We start from the raw sequence: 22,187 nt of genomic DNA, 5'->3' as shown, positions 1-22,187 counted from the left end.
CATCAGCCCGGCGGAATGTCTCATTGCAGTCTATGTACCTGCTAGAGGGGGGGGGGCAACGACTGGACTATTCCATTCGCCACAAAGACAGCGGCGGAGGGGTCGAAACGCGACGAGAGATGCGATCACCAAAGAAGCCCAACGATGCTTTATCAGCCGCAGCCTTTTGCCATCGTAAAATGATCGTGCGGCTACTGCTGATCCTTTCTGTCGTCCAATGGTAAGATCTGCGCTACTTATATAATGAGGCATTAGGAGCGCTAATAGCGATTAACTGCTGCTGCTATAGACTATATATATATATATATATATATAATGTGAGCTCCATTGCTGTGAATTTCCTGCTGGTTATCTGCATCTTTTATGGACGTTTAGCAGAGACTGGGAGGATAAGAGTAAAGCTGTAGGCATGATGATATATTATATAACGCCTGGGACATTCGTCTTTAGTCGTGTAGTTGTTTCATTATACAGTGTTGGGGACTGAATGAAGCGGCTTCAGCACCACTGACAGCGGCCGCTTCCCCAAGCGCTTTACAGCTGGAGTCGCTTTTAATCGCTGCTTTTCTAATTGGAACCGCTTAATTCTGTAAAAGAAGGGGCCGCTTGTCTGTTTTTGTTTTTTTTTTTTGTTTTTTCTACCCCTTCTGTTTATTAGACACCTTGTGTTTGAGGCTAAACTGCTGGGGATTGTGCTGAAGCAGCTTTCCTGAGGGAGAGAGCGTTTAAAGAGAAGCTGGCATGGCGTTCATAAGCAGAAGTCGCTGATGTCAGCATCGTGTGTTATTAATATAGCGACTCATAAGGGGCTTAGTATCGATATAGTTGCTGGACATCCATTGCTGCCATGATGGAAAGGTTTATTATAGAAATGAGCCTTCCATTTCCAGTAGTGGTGGTGGCCTCACTATTCATGTGGGTATGGTTTTATTTGCATCCTCCCCCCCCCCACTCAGATGAATCATGCTGCCTGTGGTACTGGTTGGGGGTAGGGTGATGAGAAGACCAAGGTGGATAGTGGAGTCAGAGATATCAACATTAAATCACTGGCCATTAGGCAATATAATACAGCTGAAGAGCCTGTGCTGCCGTGTCATTTATGTGACTGTGGAATGGCTATACATATCATCATCATCTCTCAGACACTCACACACACAGATCCGGTGCTAACGATGCAGCAAATTGAAAGGGAGATGAAAGAATACATTACCGGCCCATAACATTTGTTCAGAGGGAAAGTATCAGGACATCGGTTTATACCACAATTTTGCTGGGCCCCATATAGCTAGTGATCCGTTTCGCTTTGTCTATGGGCAACAAATTTTATTTTGAAGCACAAGGCGGTGCAATAAATTCACCCATTGGAGTCTGTGGGCATCATTTTCACAGCAAAACTAGGCAAAAAATGTCACTCAAGTTGGTCACTTATGTCCATACAATGAATAGTATGGCTGGTGTTGGACTGGCCCACCAGAAAACACTATCATTCAGCCCTGCTGCTTACACATTCATTTGGCATGTATACATACATATTGACCAGTCCTCCTTCTTTATGAAACAAAATAGCAATATAAGGGAATAACGCAGGCATCAAGTCGGATGCGACTGAAAATGAGGTGAGAATTATAAATGTTGGATCTTGTCGCAGCGTTCATCCGACACGACTGTCGGATGCAGACACAGCATGTAGCATCTGCATCCGACAGTCGTGTCGTATGAACGCTGCGACACCATCCGACATTGCTATTACTTACCTTATTTTCCGTCACATCCGGCTTGACGCTAGCGTTTTGGCGCAGCACTTCAGATCCACCGAAAACGCATTGAAATCGGCACTGTAGTTCTACCCTTAGGAGGGTAAATAAAGAGGAAAGGGAAAATAATGTGTAATGTGGGCCTAAGGTGTTCTTGTGGGCCTCTGGCATCCCTGTGTGACACTGTGTATATTGTATCTGCAATGTAGGTACTAGGACTAAGAATCTGCTACTTTTTTTTGTCCACACCGTAATCCTTTTCAAAAGATGTGAAACAGTTGCCATTCCAATATCTGTCTCAAATCTACCTACGGTATTCATGAAAATTATATTTTACTCTAGTACATGCTGTATATACACACTCATTCATATTACCTATCTATACACTCACATACTGTATATAAACTATATGTACCAATATGTATACTAATTATAGGTTTTAGTATCACTATAACCTTGGATATTATGGTTGTTCAGGAAAACATCCAAGCCACTCTTAAAAGCATTAAAGGACAACCTACATTTTCCTACCATGTACTGAATATAAATTGGGCATATCTTCCCCAGCCAAGTCACATCATTTGTATTGCATATACCCCCTCCATTTGCCAGCACATCACATTTTAATAAAACAAATAGCAGCCTTCACCCGGCGGCCATTTTCCCTCTGACACATCATAAGTTCATGCAATGCAGAATGCAGGTTTACACAGGAAAAACATGCCTTAATAAAAGGTTCTGCTGGGGTTGAGCACTGTAATGGTTAAGCTGACCTCAGGAGAGGTGATTAGGAGAAAAAAAATAGGATCAGACAGCTAGAGTTTCTATGGGAACCAGCAATGCTATCTCTTCATTGGCTGTTAGACTGGAGGGTGTATTTAGTAATCTGAGCTGAGAAGAACTGAGCATGCTCATGAGCCAACAACCAAATACACGAGGGAGGGGGCAGAGTGGGTTAGAGGGTAAAAAGGATTTCTAAGTGATTAAGGGGATTGCCACAAGAGACAATTGGCCAGATAGCCCTATGCAGTGTGTTCATATGGGGTGATTTTTATGACACTGGGCAAATTGGAACTTGAACAGCAGATCATGGTAACAGATCACATTTTTACTTTCGTTGTTTCCCTGCAGCTGGTTGAAAGAGTGGCAGTTATGTAAAGATTTCAAAGAGAGTGTTCACTAATTAAATGTGTGTGTGTGTGTGTGTGTGTGTGTGTGGGGGGGTGGTACACGTCCTTTAACAAAATCAGCCATCACAACAACACCTGGCAGGGCATTCCACAACTTCACTGTCCTCACTGTAAAGAACCCCCTACTCTTCTTTAAATTAAAATTATTTTCCTCTTGTCTAAAGGGTTGGCCTCTGGTGTGGTGATCCTTTCGACGGGGAAAAAAATAACCCCTGCTATCACGTCAAGGTGGCAATGCATCTATCACAATTGCATGTGATGCAGTAACATTTTTGCTTTGAAGTGCACTGGACCAAATGCTCTTAAAATCTTTCGTCTGCTGCCCTGAGTCAAATGATGTCTACTACAGACTCTTTATTTTATGCAAGTATACTGTGTCTAATGTCTATTGACACAAATAGCTGTGGCAACCCTTGAGCTATTGCCCCTTTCAAGGTGGTATTAGCTGCAGTGTTCCCTGTGTCACTTGATTCTTATGCACAATGCATCAGAACAGCAAGTGCCAGGAACAATTGTAGATTCATTTAATGAATGCTGATAATCTGAGCAACAGCTATGGCAACAGTTGACAACATGGTAGGGCTCATTTACAAAGGTTAGCAGCTTTGCACCCCTCTGCATTGTAAAGGCCTGCAGTGGGTCCCCACAAATCCCAGTGCTTCTGAATTGCACTTGGTATGGACAGGACTGCCTGGTACTTGCCAGCAGGGCTGGGCCAAGTTATTTTGGCACCCTAGGCAAGGACTTCTATTAGTGCCCCCCACCCAGTCCTGCATTCTCATTTCCCACCTTGCCATTCAAATTGTCCCTTGTATCTGTGCCAGCAGCCATCATGTTGCCCCATGTACCTATGCCAGAACCTATCATATTGTCCCCAATTGTACCTATGCCAACGGCAGGCAATCCCTCAGATTGCCCCTAATCTGTACCTGTACCAGCATAACACAAAACATCCATCATATTGTTACCTCTAATCTGTACCTATGTCAGTGGCAGGCAAAAAAATCCATCATATTGCCCCATATTTGTACCTGTTCCAGCAGGAGCCAAACAATCCATCATATTGCCCCAAACATCTGTGTACCTTTGCCAGCAGCCACCATATTGCCTCATATACCTGAGCCAGCAGCAGCCGATCCCTCATAATGCCCCCAATATGTACCTGTGCCAGCAGCAGCCAAAAAATATTGCCCCCAAATATGTACTTGTGCCAGCAGCAGCCAAGAATCCACCATATTGCCCCATATCATCTGTTTACCTGTGCAAGCAGCAACCAAGATATTTCCCACAAATATGTACCAGCAGCAGCCACCAAGAGGGAGGTGGGGAGTGCTTCTGCCCACAGTATGAATCACAGGTAAGAGGGGGTTGGAATAGAGGCTTTATAAAATTGAAAAACTATTAAGGGCCAAGCAAACCAGGGTTTAAAAAAAAAAAAAAGGAAAAAAATCCCCTTAAAAGTGCGCCCTCCACATCATTGTGCCCTAGGCGGGCGCCTACTCTGCCAACCCCTAGTTCCGGCCCTGCTTGCCAGTGTTGTGCTCTGGATTTATACTATATCACACAGTGAAGAGCACAAATATACCACCCGGTGTTTTTCTCTTTCTTTATAATGACCAGAAGTATCCAGAGGCAGGGAAGTGGAGCATCTACTTGATAGAATAAACTAAAAAAAAAAAAATATATATCTGTATCAGCCACGCTCATAAGCATCTTCTATATCTTCTATTTAACAAATATCAGCAAGCCACATGTTTTTAGTAGTTCCCTAGAACCTTTCTCAACATCTTCTTTAAGGTTTTAGGGAACCACCAAAAAGCTGCTTTGGGCCCATGTGTTAAATAAAACTTTCATGAGTGTGCATGATACAGAGAGGAATATAGCGGTACAGATAGATGAATTGATTAATATAAATATAATCATATCAGAAGTCACTGGGGAGTTCTATTTCAAGACAGACTCAGGTAGAGTCATTTCATCCAGTTTATGTTGACTTCTTGATGGGGATGCGCCAAATCCAATATTATAGGAGTCACAACACTGAACCGAATGCAAACCCTAATTTGCAAATGTGAATTAGGAAAACGAGGGGGAGAGAGCATCACGTGCACACTGTGTGGTTAAAATTTTTTTTGATTCCCATGTTTGTGTGATGAAGAGTCGCATGATTTTTTGGATTCGGATTCGGACAGGCATTTGGATTCAGCCAGGCTGAATCCAAAACAGAATCCTGGATTCAGTGCACCCCTACATCTTAAATCCTTGTATATTATAGCAAGCGGTGGGTTGATTTTATAATACACACATTGTAATGAGGCATGGGACATTGAGCACTGTTTATAAGGATCCATTTAACAGATCATAAGTGGTTCTTGTTTGCAGCAGAGGCGGAACTAAGAGCAAAAGCACATAAGGTAGTTTTTATCCCATTAACCTCAATAGGAAGTGCCATGAGATGCTCTTTATTGCTACTTGTAGCAGACATCAAAATACTTACTATATGCTGTGAGTCATTTGCAAATGACATCAATAAGAAATGCCTTTAGTTTCCCTGCACTGGTAGTAGTGTAGTACAGGCTGGGGCTCTTCCATTCATGTCAGGGGGAAGTGACCCACAGCGAGTAACAGGACCTTTAATCAATGCTACAAATAGCAACACAATTACATTCTATACTATAATAATCCCATGTAATCTAACCTAGACCCCAAACTACCCAGGGGGACATGCCATCTGATCCTGCTGATTGGTTCATTATCTTTTAACTCAATTAATGTAAAGCCTTTACAAATAGATTGGGCAAAACTACTGCCATCGCCCCACTTTATTTATCTCTTATTGGCTAGAAAAAAAAAACAGCTCTTTCTTTTTATCATCTTGGCGTTATTTCATTTACCATTTTGGCAAGCCAAATTGTCTTCTTTGATGCTTTTTTGGCTTTCTGATAATCATTCAAATATGTTGTAGCCGCTTCTGCTTTGAGAACATAAAATGCTTGTGTTCCTTACCCACTGAAAACCTTAGTAACTGAGTAATAATTTGGAAGGTGGAAGTGTTGTGGTTACTACTCCTTGTTCTCTTTCATGTGTGTACAGGTATGGGACCTGCTATCCAGAATTCTCAGGATCAGTGGTTTTCCGGATAAGGGGTCTTTCCCTAACTTGAATCTCCATACCTTAAGTCTGCTAAAAAATCATTTAAACATCAATTAACCCCAATAGGTTTGTTTTGCTTTGCATAAGGCTCATGTACTGTATATCTTAGTTGGGATCAAGTACAAGGTACTGTTTTATTATTACAGTTGTGGTACCTGATATCCAGAATGCTCAGGGCCTGGGGTTTTCCAGATAATGGATCTTTCCATAATTTGGATACTAGAAAATCATTTAGGCATTAAATAAACCCTATAGGCTGGTTTTGCCTCCAATAAAGATTTAATTATATCTTAGTTGGGATCAGGTACAAGGTACTGTTTTATTACTATAGAGAAAAATGAAATCATTTTTTAAATGTGGATTATTTGGAGAGAAAAAAAAAAGAGTCCATGGGAGACGTACATTCCGTAACTTTCTGGATAACGGGTTTCCAGATAACGGATCTCATGCCTCATTCAGCGAAAAAGGACATCATTATTAAAAATTTGAATCATTCAATCCCGTAATTCTGAGCTTTCTGAGTTTCTGGATAACAGATCCTATACTAGAAACAATTTAGAGCTGCGTGTCTAAAGCACATTATTTCAGAAGTCCCTGTCTAAATCTTGCAGGCATTCATTTATCACTGTAATGGTAGAACCAGTTGGCCTCTATTGTTCCTGTCTTGTTATTGCTTTTTCTGCCCAATAAAATGAATGTTGGCATAGTGCAAATGAATCACTCTCTTTTGTAACGTTTGTCACTCTGTTGCAGAGCTATGGAAACTTTTTTTGCGGTAAAGTCTAAGAGTTGTCTTCTTTTAACTAGCGACGTGTACACATTAAATACAGGTTATCATTGTAGGAGAAAACATGGCAGCGTTAACTTGGATCAGGATGGCCAACAGGCTTTAAATTACAATACTAGAGAAATAATATTAATTATTGCTTGCCACAAGAGACAATTTACCAGATAGCCCTGTGCAGTGTGTTCATATGAGGTGATTTTTTATGACATCGGGCTAATTTGAACCTGCACAGCAGATCATGGTAACAATTTTTTGTTTTGTTTTTTTTATTGTTTTCCTGAAGCTGGTTGAAAAACGGTAATTGCTATGGGTTACTGCCCTTGGGCAAATTTGTCCATTGTTGGTAAATAAGCCACACTGTGAACTGGTATCTGTATCTGTATACAGTATCTGTAAACCTACAAGTTACATAGAACACACCTCTATCCCATGTAGACTGAGATCCATTTGCTCCACCCATGGCTAGCTATTAGACATCAAACACTTGCTGGAGGAAATTTGGCTACTGCTTTATTAAATATATAATAAATGATATATATAAAAATAACCATAACAGCAAAAATACAGCCAGCTGGTCATGAAATAAAACATCAAATGTAGGAGTCTTCTACCATGAGGGATGGCAATTTTAGGCTACTCCCCCCCCCACACAAATTTACTCACCAGATATATATACACAAATAGTACTGACAGTGCAAAATCTAAGGGGTCGATTTAATTGCATTCAAATTTCTTCTTTTTTTCACAAATTGATTTTTGTCTCAAAAAAATGTTTAAAAACATTTCTCTAAAACTCGAAAAATGTTAGATTTATAGGGGGTTATTTACTAAAACTCAAATTAATCTCAGTTTTTTATGAAACAAAGTAGACCAAACTCCCTTCCACAAACTAGACAAAACTTCATAACAAAATCAAGGGTCAGTTTGTATTGTACGATTGACACTCCTAAAACTCGACTTTATCGAATTTCTGCTGCAAAAACTCGACTTTATTGGATTATCCAGTGCAGATCACAATGTCAAAAAGCAACTTCAGGGCATCTGCCATTGACTTCTATGTGACCTCAAAAGGTTTTGAGGTCACATAGAAGTCAATGGCAGATCGGATTCGGATTTTTAGCAGCTATAAAATATCACTAAAAATTCAAGGTTTTTTTTCCACGAAAAATTAGTTTTCCCTTTGAAAACCTCGACCAGATATGAGATTTCGCGCTGGCGTCAAATTGCGCGCCTATTTTGTTCAATTGCATGAACCTCAATGGGCGCGCATAAATTGTCATGGGCGTTAATTGTCACAAGTGAATTTCTGCGGCAGTTTCGTGAATTCATCCATCACTAATTCAGACTTTTAGAAGTTTTGGGATTTTTGCGAGTAATTCTACAGAAAAACTCTAATTTTTAGAGGTTTTTGAGGTTTTTAAAATTTTTAGCACATCGTTCAGCATTTCTTTTTTTCGTACATTTTATCTTTGCATCTTTTAATAAATTACAAGGCGTTTGTGCGAAAACAGTTCAACCATAGTTTCAAAAACCACTTATATGAAAAGGCTGAGAAAACCAAAACATAAATGTCCAAATTTAATTCCATGAGAAAAAACTTTATCTTGTGGCTATTCTTGTGAAGACATCAATAGAAGTCTATTGGAAAAACGTCTACTGGAATTGGAAAAACGTCTACTGGAATTGAATTTAGGGATAAGTTTTCTCCTTACCAAATTAAATCTGTCTGAGAGTGCAATAATAACACACAAATGAAATTTACCAAACATCTGCCTTCCTGAAGCTCAGCTCCATCTCAAGTAATGCCTCAGCTACTCACAGGGACAAGGAATCCAATCCCTCCAACCACAGTCAGCCAAACATTTTATAGTCCTAGGTTGCAGGACCCCCTGTCCCAATAGGGATGGGACGAGATTTCTCATATATGGTCAAGTTGTAAAACATCTGTTAAGCCCAGTTGGATAACGCAAACTTTCTTTATCTGTTTTAGAGATGATTCACCTTCAAGTTAACTTTTAGTACGTTATAGAATGACCAATTCTAAGCAACTTTTCAATTGTTCTTCATTATTTATTTTTTATAGTTTTTATTTTATTCTGACACATTTATTGTTATTGCTACTTATTAATCTTATTGCTCTTACTTATTAATCTTTCTATTCAGGCCCTCTCAATATTCATATTCCAGTCTCTTATCAATGCATGGTTGCTAGGGTAATTTAGACTGTAGCAACCAGATTGCTGAAAATGCAAACAACAGAGCTGCTGAATAAAAACCAAAATAACTCAAAAACCACAAATAAAAAATAAAAACCAATTGCAGATTGTCTTAGAATATCACTCTCTACATCATACTAAAATGTAATGCAAACAACCCTTTTAAGTATAGCTTCCAAAACCGACCTTTCAAAAAAAGATCCTGAGTTTCTACTGCTTTGATAGCTCTAAAGTGCTGCCTAAAGCCAAATCCTTATGCCCTTTTTAATGGTTGATGTATGGAATACAAGTTCTAATGTATATGTTTATGTATGAAGCTTTGGTTAACATGTTCAGTGTTTATTTAAGTAGGTTAAACAGAGCTTGGAAAGAGTAGCGTTACAAACACAAGATCCTTTTTTTCTTAGTATGAGCACTTTCATGGTCAATTCCATGCAGAGAAGATTATTGTCTTAGGAAAGAATGTAATTATTTAGCAGCTTTGATTGCAAATGCAAATGATTCTCTGTTTCCAACAGATTTATTTATCTTTAAACCTCTTACGTTTCTGAAGAATACTAAAGTAGAAGTCTGTCGCATCAGCTTTTTTTCCTTATTGCAGGAACTATGCCAAAATATGCCTCTGAATCAAGCACCTGCCCTGATTGGCCTTTGTGTCGACAAATGTCCGGTATTAAGTGTTTTACTTACAGGAATTCATCTTTAGGGACAAAAAATAAGAAATTGACTATTTTTCCATCAATAATTAATGTAACACAATGTATATTGGAAAACCTCCTCAATGCTACTTAAAATCCCACCTTCCTTGGGAATAAACAGTTGTACATTCAGCATTTTACAGGGGCACAGGGGAAAATGGAAATATATTGATTATTGTTATTCAAATGCATTTTTCCTCTTCAACAAAAAATATTATTTTCTCTGCTATTTGCATCCCAAATGAACTTTTAATACATGCTGATGGCATTGTGATGTGTTCTGAATTTGTTATTTTCTGTAAATCCAGATGGACTCATTAAGGTAACACAATAAAATGGACAAAACATTGTGCCTTCATTAACACCATTGATAAAGTGTACTTGCGCCTATTGCATTGGCAAGGAGTGCAAGGTCAGACTGAGGTGTGCAAGACTGAGCAGGGCTGCTACCTCTAGTAGGTGCTACTGACTTGTCCCAATAAACCTCCAAAAACAGTATTGCTGGGAGCCACCTGCTGCCAAATCTGCCAGTATCTGCTCAAAAGCTAAGAATTTTGATTGGGTTGTGGGCTTTCACTCTGCTTCTTACCCTAGGTTAAAATAAGGCATTAGGCAAAGACGAGGAGATGGAGTTTAAGCATTGAAGTCCCAAGATCCTAGAGAAGGGGTCCCAAACCTGTATTCAGTTTACACAGTACTTTAAACAGGCAGTAAAACATTGCTTCATTTTATCATTTTTGGTATCAGCACACAGTACTGGTTATATGCAAACTAAAGAGAAGTTTTATAGGGAAATTTGGGGATTGACAGGACAAAACAAAATAAATATTTATCATTTTGGGCAACTGCATGCATATTTTTCTGTTTTATGAACTGGTAATGATTTACTGTCTTTAGAATCTAGTTTTTACTCAATAATGCAAAAACAGAAGAAAAAAAACAAAAAAAAGACAAATCTGTTTCTCCACATTGAAAACTTTTATATTAGTCATCCAAACTGCAAATATTTTCCCCTTTGAAAACATTAGGACTCATTTCTGTTCCCAAGTGCAGTGTGTGGCAAACTCTGGAAAAAATGTCAGACAGACTTTGAAAATATTCAAAACACTGGGCACATTTGCACCTGGGCAGTAACACATAGCAACCAATCAGTGATTAGCTTTTTTTTAGCCAGCCGCAGGTGGAAACTGAATGCAATCATCTGAGTGGTTGCCATGGGTTACTGCCCAGGTGCAAATTTGCCCAGTGTTTATAAATGACCCCCACAGATTGTGTGAAAGCAATTTTCTTTATTCACCACAATTTCTTTTTGAATGACTTCCTTTCTATTACCAGTAAACAAAATGCAATTTTGTGTCTTTAATACTTGAAAGCAAAACAGAGATTGACTCTGAAATTCTTTTAAATCTCCTCTACATTTTTCATTCTATCTTGCAAGATACCCTTTATAACTATGTATAAACTTTGTTTTTGATATCAGTGATCTACTGAACACAAATCTCTAATCCTTATTTCAGTGTGTTAATGTTCCTGTTAATGGGTATAATAGAGTCAGGTTCATAGTGTAAACATTTGAAAAAAAGATAAACAAACATCAGTAACCTTTTTAATCCCTTTAGTTTGTAAAGAACTAAATGAAATGGGAAAAAAATGAAATTCCCTTAATTCATCAATATTGTTAAATAACATACACCATACCGCTGGTACAGTTGCACACCATTTAATGCTTTAAAGAGGGTGTGAACAAATTAGGTATTATATTTAAAGGAACTGTAAAACCAAAAAAATGAAAGTGTTTTAAAAGAATGATAATATAATGTAGTGTTGCCCTGCATTGATAAAACTGGTTGTTTGCTTCAGAAACACAACTTTAGCTTACATAAACAAACTGCTGTGTAGCCATGGGGGCAGCCATTAAAGCACAGGATACACAGTAGATAACAGATAAGTTCTGAAGAATCCCATTGTATACTACAAAGCTTATCTGCTGAATACCGTTTTTCCTTTTTCAGCTTTGAATGGCTGCCCCCATGGCTACACAGTAGCTTGAGTATATAAACATAGTAGTGTTGCGGAAACAAACACACTAGTTTTACCAGTGCATGGCAACAGGACATGATATTTTCATTACTTTCATTTTTTTGTTAGTGTCCCTTTAACGAGCGTTCATGGGTGCCAAATTATCTATGATTACAATAGCAGTAAAGATAGAACAACATGACCAGTGTCTGGCTGGTTTGTCCGGGGCCCACTAGAGCTACCATATGCTGGTCCCCTGTGACACTCTACATACATGCTATTAGCAGACCTTGATGGACACAGCTATGTATAGTCTCATTCGGCAGCATACGCACCCAATGATTTCATGGCAGGCCTCTTGATCTGCAATGGTCATAAAATAAAATAGAATAGTGCAAGGTAGTGAAATTTCTGGCATCCCAGCGTAGGCAAGGCTTCATCCGAAACTTATGCCAGTGACACATTTACAGAAACTGAGGTGGAAAGAAAATAAATTAACATTCAACTCTTAATATTTCCATATAAAGAAAAATAAAAACATATTTTAGAAAATAGTGAATAGATATCCTTTAGAAATATGCATTGCTGTGAAAAGAAAATCCATAATTCTCCTGTATACAGTAGATACAGAATACTTTCTGTTACATATAGTAAACACACATAGATATAGGCAATGTTACAATGTGAGTATTTGTATTGTGAAAACACAATATATAGTAGGTTTCCCAGATGCAAATGTAACCTTGGATACATCTACTTCTTATGGAAAACTCACCAATGTCGAACAGTGGCCCAGGTGCTACAGCCCCAGGCCCTTAGCTCAGGGGAGTAGATAATCCGTGCAAAAAACAAAAATGGAAGGTTTAGGGCACACTGGAAACCACATGCAGATCAGGCCAAAAATGATTTGTTTAAAAATAGAATTATCTCTAATTAAAATACACGGTTTAAATTGTATTTTGCACTTTGAAAAAGGCTGAGGAGTCAGCCGAAACGTCAGTCTGTTGCTAAATGAATGAAGTTTATTTTTTAAGACCTGTCAAGTGCTGATCTTCTTTGCAAGTACAGTATATATATATATATATATATATATAAAAAAAAAATATATATATATATATATATATATATATATATATATATATCCTATCCAACACATCACAGTGTAAAGATGAGGTTAAGCCACTGTGAAAATAGCTTTTCTATTGTACCCTTTAGACCCATTAATATGTTTCCAAGATAATAAGATTTTTCAGTGCATAAACTCCTGTTATTTTTTTTCTCTGTAAGTCTAATCAAAGGTCAGTTTCTTTTTTAGTAGCTAATCAAACTAATATATGGAAATGAATCCAACTGGGAGACAATAATTAATATAGTGGTTTGTGGGTGTCATACTTTTCTCTAATTAAAGGGTCAAAAGAGTATAGGATATTAAAAGGCCTATGTGCATTTATAAATAATATTCAGCCTGCACTTTAAATTTCTGAATTATAGCTACAAGTTTTGGAGATTTCTTTCAGCGTAGTCAAATAAGATTACTGCCAAGAATATTTTAATCCTAAACTTGAAAGCGGCAATTTATATTTCTTTTTAGATGACATTGTTTATTTACTATTCAAGACAAGGTGAGAGATGTAGCATTGAGCTTTGCACTTAGCACCCAAATTAAGCTAAATGAGTTTAAGTGGCCCATTTATCAACAGTCTCATTTTAGCGGTTTTAGAGTTTTTTGAAATCACAAATAAATGAATTTGTTCTAAACCACAAATGCCACATCATTTATTAAAAGATCTGAATATAAAAAGCACAAATGAAAAAAAACACTGAATGATGTGCTTAAAAATCAGAAATCCTCAAGAAATTTTAGTTTTTTGGACAATTAATAGCAACCCTCCCCCCAAAAAAACTCAGTCTCAATAGCTAAAAAGAATGAAGAGAGAAGGCGTACGCCCTAAATCAAAATGAGGGGTGCTAATCTATATGGGACTCCCCATAAGGGTCTCAAAATATACGAGTAATGGATAGCACACCCAATTTAGAAAAAAATCGTAAATTAATTACAAAAAAAGGAGAAAATCACAACAAAATATAGCAAAAATTATACAAAAAGATATTGGTGAGCCCAACGCATTTCAACCTTAATGGTCTTCCTCAGGGGCACAAATAATCAAAAAAATCAAAAAGGCAGAACAAGCCTTACTGTCCATGGAGGTTTTATACCCCAAGCTGTAGGTTTCCTCAGCGAGAATCCAGCGTCTGACGTCACTTCCGCAGCATCACCATTGCGCTATTTAAAGGCATTTGTTCCGCTATTGAAGATTGGACTGAGATGGATTTGGGACACATGCACATCACCAGATGTTTTATTATGTATAGCCAGGCTTGGACGTTATGCTGGAACGCATTTGCATTCCAATTCACTACCCAGAAGACACTGCTTTGCTTCTCTGCCATCAGGGGAAGCAGAAGTGACGTCAGATGCTGGATTCTCATTGAGGAAACCTACAGCTTGGGGTATAAAACCTCCATGGACAGTAAGGCTCGTTCTGCCTTTTTGATTTTTTTGATTATTTGTGCCCCTGAGGAAGACCCTTAAGGTCGAAACGCGTTGGGCTCACCAATATCTTTTTGTATAATTTTTGTTATTTTTTTGTTGTGATTTTCTCCTTTTTTTGTAATAAATTTACTAATTTTCTAATTTGGGTGTGCTATCCATTAATACATAAATCAATAACTAAAAAAAGCAAAAAGTTCCAATATAATCAGCGCAGCTCCCATTGACTTATATAGGACCTTGACTATTTTTACTTAGTAAAGTTTTGTATTACAGTTTATCATTGTTTTTTCACATAATACATTTTTAATTTTTTCAAGCTTTTTTTTTTTTTTAAAAAAATAGGAAAACCAGAGTTTTACAAAAATAAAATATACCACAAATTGTTCATGAAAATAAAGAAATCCAAATCTTTTAGTAAATTGGCCTCTCAGCATCTCTAAAGAAATGTGTTTTAAGAGATCTTTTGAAGGCAGAGAGATTGTAAGAACATGGGAGAGAATTCCAGAGAAGGGGTGAATCCCTTGCAAGTCCCCCAAGTCTTGAATGTGAATAGGTAATGAGTAAACAGATGAGAAATAAGTCAGTAGAGGAGGGTAACAAGTGCTTTGGAGAGTACATGTATATAAGTTCAGAGATGTAAGATGGGGCAGAGCGTTTGTCCAGATAGAGTTTTGACTCAATTTGGTTTATGAATTATTTTAATGTATAAATGTTGAGATTGAAATTTATATTTTAAATTTAATTTTGAATATGGAAATGTAGAAATATTTGCTTGCGTATGGAATGAAAGTCAGGAGAATGTGTGTAATTAACAACACTACTCCTGCCAGATCTAAATAGTAAGTTTTGAACCAGCACGAAGTCTATGTAATAAAACTTGTGTTTGCTCCAAAAGATTACAACACCTTCAAGGACTTCTTTAAAGTAAGCAATAAAAAATAAAATTTGCAATGCCATAACAGTCTAAGGAAAAAATGTTGCATTGCGAAATGCAAATTTTTATCCTTATTTGTGCAAATTAGTTCCCCGATAGCGTTTAGTCACAGTTTCAAAAAGCTCTAATACAGGTATGGGACCTGTTATGCAGAATGCTCACGAGCTGGGGTTTTCCGGGTTAACTGGTCTTTCCTTAATTTGGATCTTAAAACTTTAAGGGGGTTATGTAATAAAAGGCACTACGTTTGCCCAGGAGCAGTAAACCATAACCAATAGGATGTTTCGTTTTAAACAGGCGACCAGTAAGTGCTAACTTCTGATAGGTTGCTGCCTTTTCTTACATAACCCCTTCTAGAAAATAATGTAAATGTTAAATAAAACCGATAGGTTAGTTTTGCTTCCAATAAGGATTAATAATATCTTAGTTTGGATCAAGTACACTGTACTGTTTTATTATTATGGAGAAAAAGGAAATCATTTTTAAAAAATTATTTGGATAAAATGGAGTCTATGGGAGACAGCCTTTCCGTAATTATGAGCTTCCTGGATAATAGATTTCTGGATAATGGATCCCATACCTTTACCACTAAAATTTGACCTTTAGGAAATGGGCCTCCCCATGAGCAAAATAGGTAATTAAAATAAAAAATAGGAGATGCAGGAATGCTAAGTTATTTTTCTCTGTGTTAGCCTTTAAGTGTTATTGTTATTTAGGGCTGCCATCTTTATGTCTGGCTGACACCGGTGGGGGACGGGCCCGTGACGTCAGTGGGCGTGTCTGTGATGTCAGTGGGCGGGCTATGGTGTCAGTTGGCGGACCCATGACATCAGTGGGCGGGGCTATGACGTGGCGATCAGCGATTGGCCGATCGCCGTGTCAATCAAGGGAATCCTGCCCGGTTTTCCTTATTTGGAAAACTGGGCAGTAAGTATAGACCCGGGCAGCCCCTTAAACTACCGAGCTGTCCGGGTCAAAACCGGACAGGTGGCAACCCTATTGTTATTCCATTGCAAAATGCAAGCTTATGGCACTTTCCTTCATACTGTACCTCTTTTACTGCACACTGCATTTACTACAGCGATATGCTTAAAGGAGAATTCAACCCCCTAGAACTCAATCCCCTGCTTAGGCCTCCCTCCCTCCTCCCCCCAGCCTACTTCCCCCCCGGGCAAATGCCCCTAACTTGTTACTTACCCTCTTCAGCGGAGTTCAAGGTAGCCACCTTCTGCTGAGCGCTCTCTGTATTCCCCGGCGTTTGGTGGTGCATGTGCAGTAGGAGGCATTTACCGGTAAGGATCTACTGTACATGCGCTGAAAGTCACAAGGTTTCTGAAAAATGAAATCGGAAATGCCTCCAGCTGCGCATGAGCTGAAAGTCACAAACTTTCCGATTTCTTTTTTCGGAAACCTCGTGACTTTCGGCGAATGCTCAGTATATCCTTACCGGTAAATGCCTCCTACTGCGCATGCGCCACCAAATGCCGGGGAATACAGGAAGAAGATTGCTCGGGAGAAGATGGCTGCCAAGAACTCCGCTGGACAGAACCTAGAAGGAGGGGTAAGTAACAAAGTTAGGGGCATTTGCCCGGGGGGGAGGTAGGCCAGGGGGGCCTACTCAGGGGAGGGGGGAGGGTTTTTTGCGCCTAGGGGGTTGAATTCTCCTTTAAGGTGCAGCATGGACTCAGATTGATATAAGGCACGGCATGCACTAATTTTTCTTTATCGCACATATTAATGCTGTGATTGAGTTGGCTTTATAGACCCACCAACATATTGTGGGCAAAGACTGAAAAAACAGTGCTAAACATTTTAACTGGGTGAAAAGAATAGGTGTAGGACTTTTCAAGAAGGGTGAAATTATCCTGGTAAAAAATGAGCAGTCAAAATTCATCGTCATCATTCATCCTATAATCCGATCAGTCAACTGAGGTGAAAAGTTGTGAAAAATGTTAGACATTGTAGGAGATGTAACACTATTTATTACTGAGGGGTTTATTTATCAACACTCAAATTCATTTTTTTTCTGTGATTTGAGGTATTTAAAAAAAAAATGTAATTCAAGTTTCAAAAACTCAAATTTTAGAGCTCTAAAACTCAAATGTAACAATTTGGCGTCTAAAAGCTGCAGCATTCATGTAGAAGTCAATTTGTAAGTGCAAGTGTTCTTGAAACAAGTATCTGCCTGGTTGTTTAATCCAGTGGATTACCAGGTTTGGAGAGGATTGACTTTTGCTAATTCAGAACCATAGAACAGAAAAAGATAAACCGAAACGGCCTTCAATTTCAATCCCATTCACTTTAAAACCATTAAAAAAGTTAAATCATATTTAAGAAATATGCTTAAAATCCCATGTTTTAATACAGTAAGAATACAGTGCAGAGCCCTATTAATGTGTTAATTAAAAAAAGAACACTTCTAAAACATATTAAGTTTATTTATTTGTATATGTGTTTGTTTCACATGGATATTTACTCCACCATTGCTGCTTTGTTTCCAAAACAATGTGTCAGATGACTAATCCCTTCTGTTACTAAGGGGCAAATTTATCAGCATTCAAATTCAAGTTTGCACCATGTTTATTCATGATAATACTCACAATCTTGATTTTTGAGATTGCCCATGCAAAAAGATTGAAAAACTCAAAATCTAAAAGCTGCCAATTCATGTAGAAGTCAGAAACATAGACGCTATTTATCAAAATCTGATTTTTTTTGGATTTTTCAAATAAAAATAGTCAGAGGAAACTAGAATTCACGATTTGCCCTTATTTATCAATAAAAAAAAACCTCTAATAAAACGGATCTGGAAAAACTGTGACTTTTTCAGTAGTAAAAAAAGTAATTTTTTTTTTGCGTTTGATGGCCAAAAACCATGAAAAATGCAAGTTTTTGTGGAAAAAACAGTGTCAACCCCCAAAAACTCCAAATAGTTAGTTGGAATTAAAACATCTTCAAATGTTTAAGGGGATATCTGCCATTGACTTTTACAGGATTCAAGTTTTAAATAATAATAAATAATCGCACATTACAGTTTGATGAGTTTTTGACCTTTTTACTTAAAAAAAGGTACAAATTCACAAATTTCAATATTAGCTTTAGCTCTCAAAAGGAAACTGAAATGTAGAAAAATTTTAATCTTTACTGTTGTCATATGATGGATAGCTTTTTAATGTATAGTCTCTCTTAACTTGACTTTACACTATACTATTCTACTATATTCTTTTCCCAGAAGACTACCTTTCTCATTTTTCAGTATTTTGTTTTAACTCACCTGCCCTCTGAATGGGAGCTGATGAACAAACCAGAGCATTGATAAACAATGGTTTTTTATATGAGCTTATACAGCTTTGCATATTATAGTTTGGCTCTTGCTAAATAATATAATATTAAATCTATAATATATATATAATATTATTAAAATATAAATATATAATATATATATAAATTATTATATATAATATAATATTAAATAATATTGTTTCAGATCAATGCACTGCATTTTCTGGAGTGCTCCTGTCACGGTCGACACCCTAAATTCAGAACCAATGCTAAGCACCTTGTTCTCTGCTCTTGCTTCCGCCTTTAACAGCCGCCTTTCACCTCGGGAGGAGCCCTTGGCTAATCGGATGCCACCAGGTCTTATTAAGAGTGGTGCCAAGCAAAGGGTTCTGAACAAGCAAAGGGGCACAACAGTAAAGCAGAATACTTTGGGGCAGAAGGTCGCAGTTCAAGGCGTAGACAGAAAGCGAAGTCAAAACAGGCCAGGTCGGGGCAGGCAGAGTACAAGCGGAGTCAGGCATTAAAGGGTCAAACCAGGAAATCAATCAGGAGGGATACAGAATAAAGGAGTCAGTTACCAGGCAGGGTCAGGATTTCGGAAGTCAGGACCGTCAAAAGCAACACAACAGGTAGTCAGATCACAGAAAATCAGAAGCTTTCATAGCACTGAAGCACCAGGAACTTGCTAGGAGATAACCTATAACGGGCAGGGTAAAAATCAAAACTGTCTCTTTAAATACATTAACTTTTGTGCCATTGCGCGCTGGCGTCATTACGCCGGCGCGCATGTGCCTTTAAACACGGTGCAAAGAGGAGCAGCGTGGTGTGCAGGGGCGTTTCTGCCATGAGGCAAGGTGAGTACCTTGCCTCAGGCGGCATCTCCCCAGCAGTTACAAGGGGCGGTAAAAAGCCGCTCCTTGTAACTTTAAGATCCGAATTTCCGGTTTCTAAACCGGAAATTCGGCTTTTCTAGCGCAGAGAGCGCAATTTCGCTCTCTGCGCTGGCAATGCGGCCCCCCCTGAACCCTCGTTGGCGATTTTAAGGTAAGTACGACGGGCGGGGGGGCGGCATTTTAAACGCTGCCTCTGGCGGCAAAACAACCTGGAGCGCGCCTGGTGGTGTGCATCCCAGCCGCACTGCTGGACCAGCAGGGCAGTAAGATATTACAGCTCCTTTTGAGCAGGAGTATATAGGGAAATGTATTTTTATTAGAGATGGATACATAGGCTCAGCCTGTATTTAGGTATGGGGGGGTCCGTTATCAAAACAACAGAAACAGCTTGCTATTACATTTCAAAATTCACTTTTTTAATTAAGGTTGATTATCTAACATATATTGAGGAAATGAATGATGCATAATATAAAAGGATAAACTATATAAGATGATATATTAAGCTCGTATTTTCTGATTCATTGAAAAGGTATGTTAATATCATCCATTCTAATTGCCAGTGCAACTTCTTTGTTTAAACACACCTGACAATGAAACCTCCCTTCCTTTCATCTCATTAGATACCATCGTGCCTTGAATTTTCAGTAAAGGGAAAAAGAGCATGTCTTTCTGTTTTTAATGTACAGAACACGGGTCATCATCACTCCCTAATTTGTATATCATTTAAGGATAGGTAGGGGGACACTAAAGAGCCCCAGTTCTTCATTTTCAATAAAAGAGCTCAGAGACCTGTGGCAATTCATTGAATCTGGAAGGCAGGGAACAAATTGCAAAAAAAAAAAAATCCATTGTTAGCACTTTACAAAGACAAAGCCACTTATAGGCCTATTTATCATAATTCAAATTTGTGTAATGTGATTTTTAATAAACTGAAATGTTTGTGTATTTATTAAAAAATAAAGTGACTCCAACAGGGCAGGCAAGGGGTCAACCAGTCAGATTTGTTCAGACAGGCCAGATCAAAAGCAGGAATTATTGAAAGAATCGTAAGACAAACTCAAAGACAGGAACCAAAACCAGGATGCCAACACAAGTAACAGGACCAGGGAAGCAGAAACCAGGGAAAAAAGTAGCAGAAATCAGAGCACCTAGGAACAAACAAGCTTGGCCAATAATGGACAAGATTAATAGCAGCTGATACAGGCCATGTCTTCTAGAAAATGTAAAGATATGGTAGTGAATCAAGACCTGGCTGTTTTCTTATATACAGCAGAGGTTTAAGACTGCATAGATGCGCTAGGTCAGTGGTTTGAATCCAGCCAGAATGTTACATAAATATGCCAATGTGTCAGGACCTGCTCAGTTTAGAATCAGGGATTGGATTTTGATTATGTTGGACACTGCTACTCCTGGTTGAGCTACAGAATTTAACCTTATAATTATTATTGTTTACTATTTTATCTGGCTTTGCCTTCCTTGTCTAGCATCCATCTGGTTCAGCTGCAAGCAATTAAAGGAAAGGTCCTAAGTTCTTAGACTTCACCCCGCGCTGGTAAATGTTAGTGTACCCTGTCCCAGTGTTTATCCTGTATGCAATTTCTGCACTTTTTTGTTTTGACACCTTCCCTGGTTCAAGGGAACCTGTCCCTCACTTTCAATCATGTAAGAGTTTTATTTCCCAGTGGGTAGTGCAGACCAGTTTAAAGCTAAAGTTATTGGAGAGTGACCAGAAGATAAAATATATTTCAGTTAAATAATATAAGTTTAAGCCAGACTAGGAAGACATGATTAATGCGAACATGAACCTCATAAACTGGCGAATAGTAAATACTACAGCTTCCTGAAGTCTTTCAAAAGATTAATGTGGTATCTGGATAAAAAAGCAGTTCTTATACAATAAAAATAAATGTATTGTTTGCTATTTTCAATTCTTTACTCCCTATACACAATTATATCATGAAGACATGAGACGTCATTTAAGTCCACAAGTGCAAGGACCAAAGTGCCATTTTAAATGCAATTGCAATTTTTTCCCCAAAATGCAGTTTTCCCCCAGAATTACGCCATTATTTTGGTTTCAAAGGGTTGTTGCACTAAATGCAATTGAGCTATGCCTGGGGCAATTGCATTCTAATTAACAAAATAGACAGACCTACGTGCACTTTTCCTCACAAAAAAATTGCATTGGAGTAGTCCGTAACTGTGCTGCGCCTATTTACTCTAGTAAATGGGGTCTTGCATGAAATAACTGTGGAGAAAAGCATGAGGCCGCTGTAAATTAACCTTATATAGTTTAGGAAGGATTTGGGTCCAGTAGACAATTAACCCCATCTGTTCATCAGAAAATAAATTTAAATGTAATGAAAATAATGTAAAGAACAAGTCTTGCAAATATTTGGGAATGCCCAATATAATTAGACACCCCTCCTCGTCCTCAGGTTTTGATTCTATTCTATTGATCTATTTTCATTATCCAAATTTGCACCTCTAAATTGCAAAATTAAATTGGCAAGCCTTTGAGGTATATGATCTGTATAGGTCTCGGGTTTGTCACATTTTCTAGATCTGTAATTGCTGCTGGAGATATCTCATTGCAGCTGATACTTCTGAAGCAGCAAGGGTTTGAGATATAGATTTAATTTGGCTCTATTCAGGTATTAAATATACAGTAGTGTCACATATGTTCCAATATCTGTGTCAATAATGA

The 22,187-nt window shown here is 38.1% G+C and overlaps 1 protein-coding gene across 2 annotated transcripts in view; it reads left to right on the top strand.

Moving 5' to 3' along the window:
• The window catches only part of LOC101027269 (gamma-aminobutyric acid A receptor subunit gamma-2), a 67,829-nt gene that overhangs the window by 289 nt on the left and 45,353 nt on the right, over window positions 1-22,187 (top strand). For both annotated transcript variants that reach the window (XM_041584843.1, NM_001280622.1), the window contains 1 exon segment: window positions 1-220. This exon segment is cut by the window's left edge. In XM_041584843.1, the coding sequence (XP_041440777.1) occupies window positions 33-220 (188 nt within the window). In that variant the 5' untranslated portion in view covers window positions 1-32.

This window comes from Xenopus laevis, chromosome 3L (assembly GCF_017654675.1).
Source record: "Xenopus laevis strain J_2021 chromosome 3L, Xenopus_laevis_v10.1, whole genome shotgun sequence".
NCBI classification, from domain to species: domain Eukaryota; kingdom Metazoa; phylum Chordata; class Amphibia; order Anura; family Pipidae; genus Xenopus; species Xenopus laevis.
This window is presented reverse-complemented; position numbering and strand designations above follow the sequence as displayed.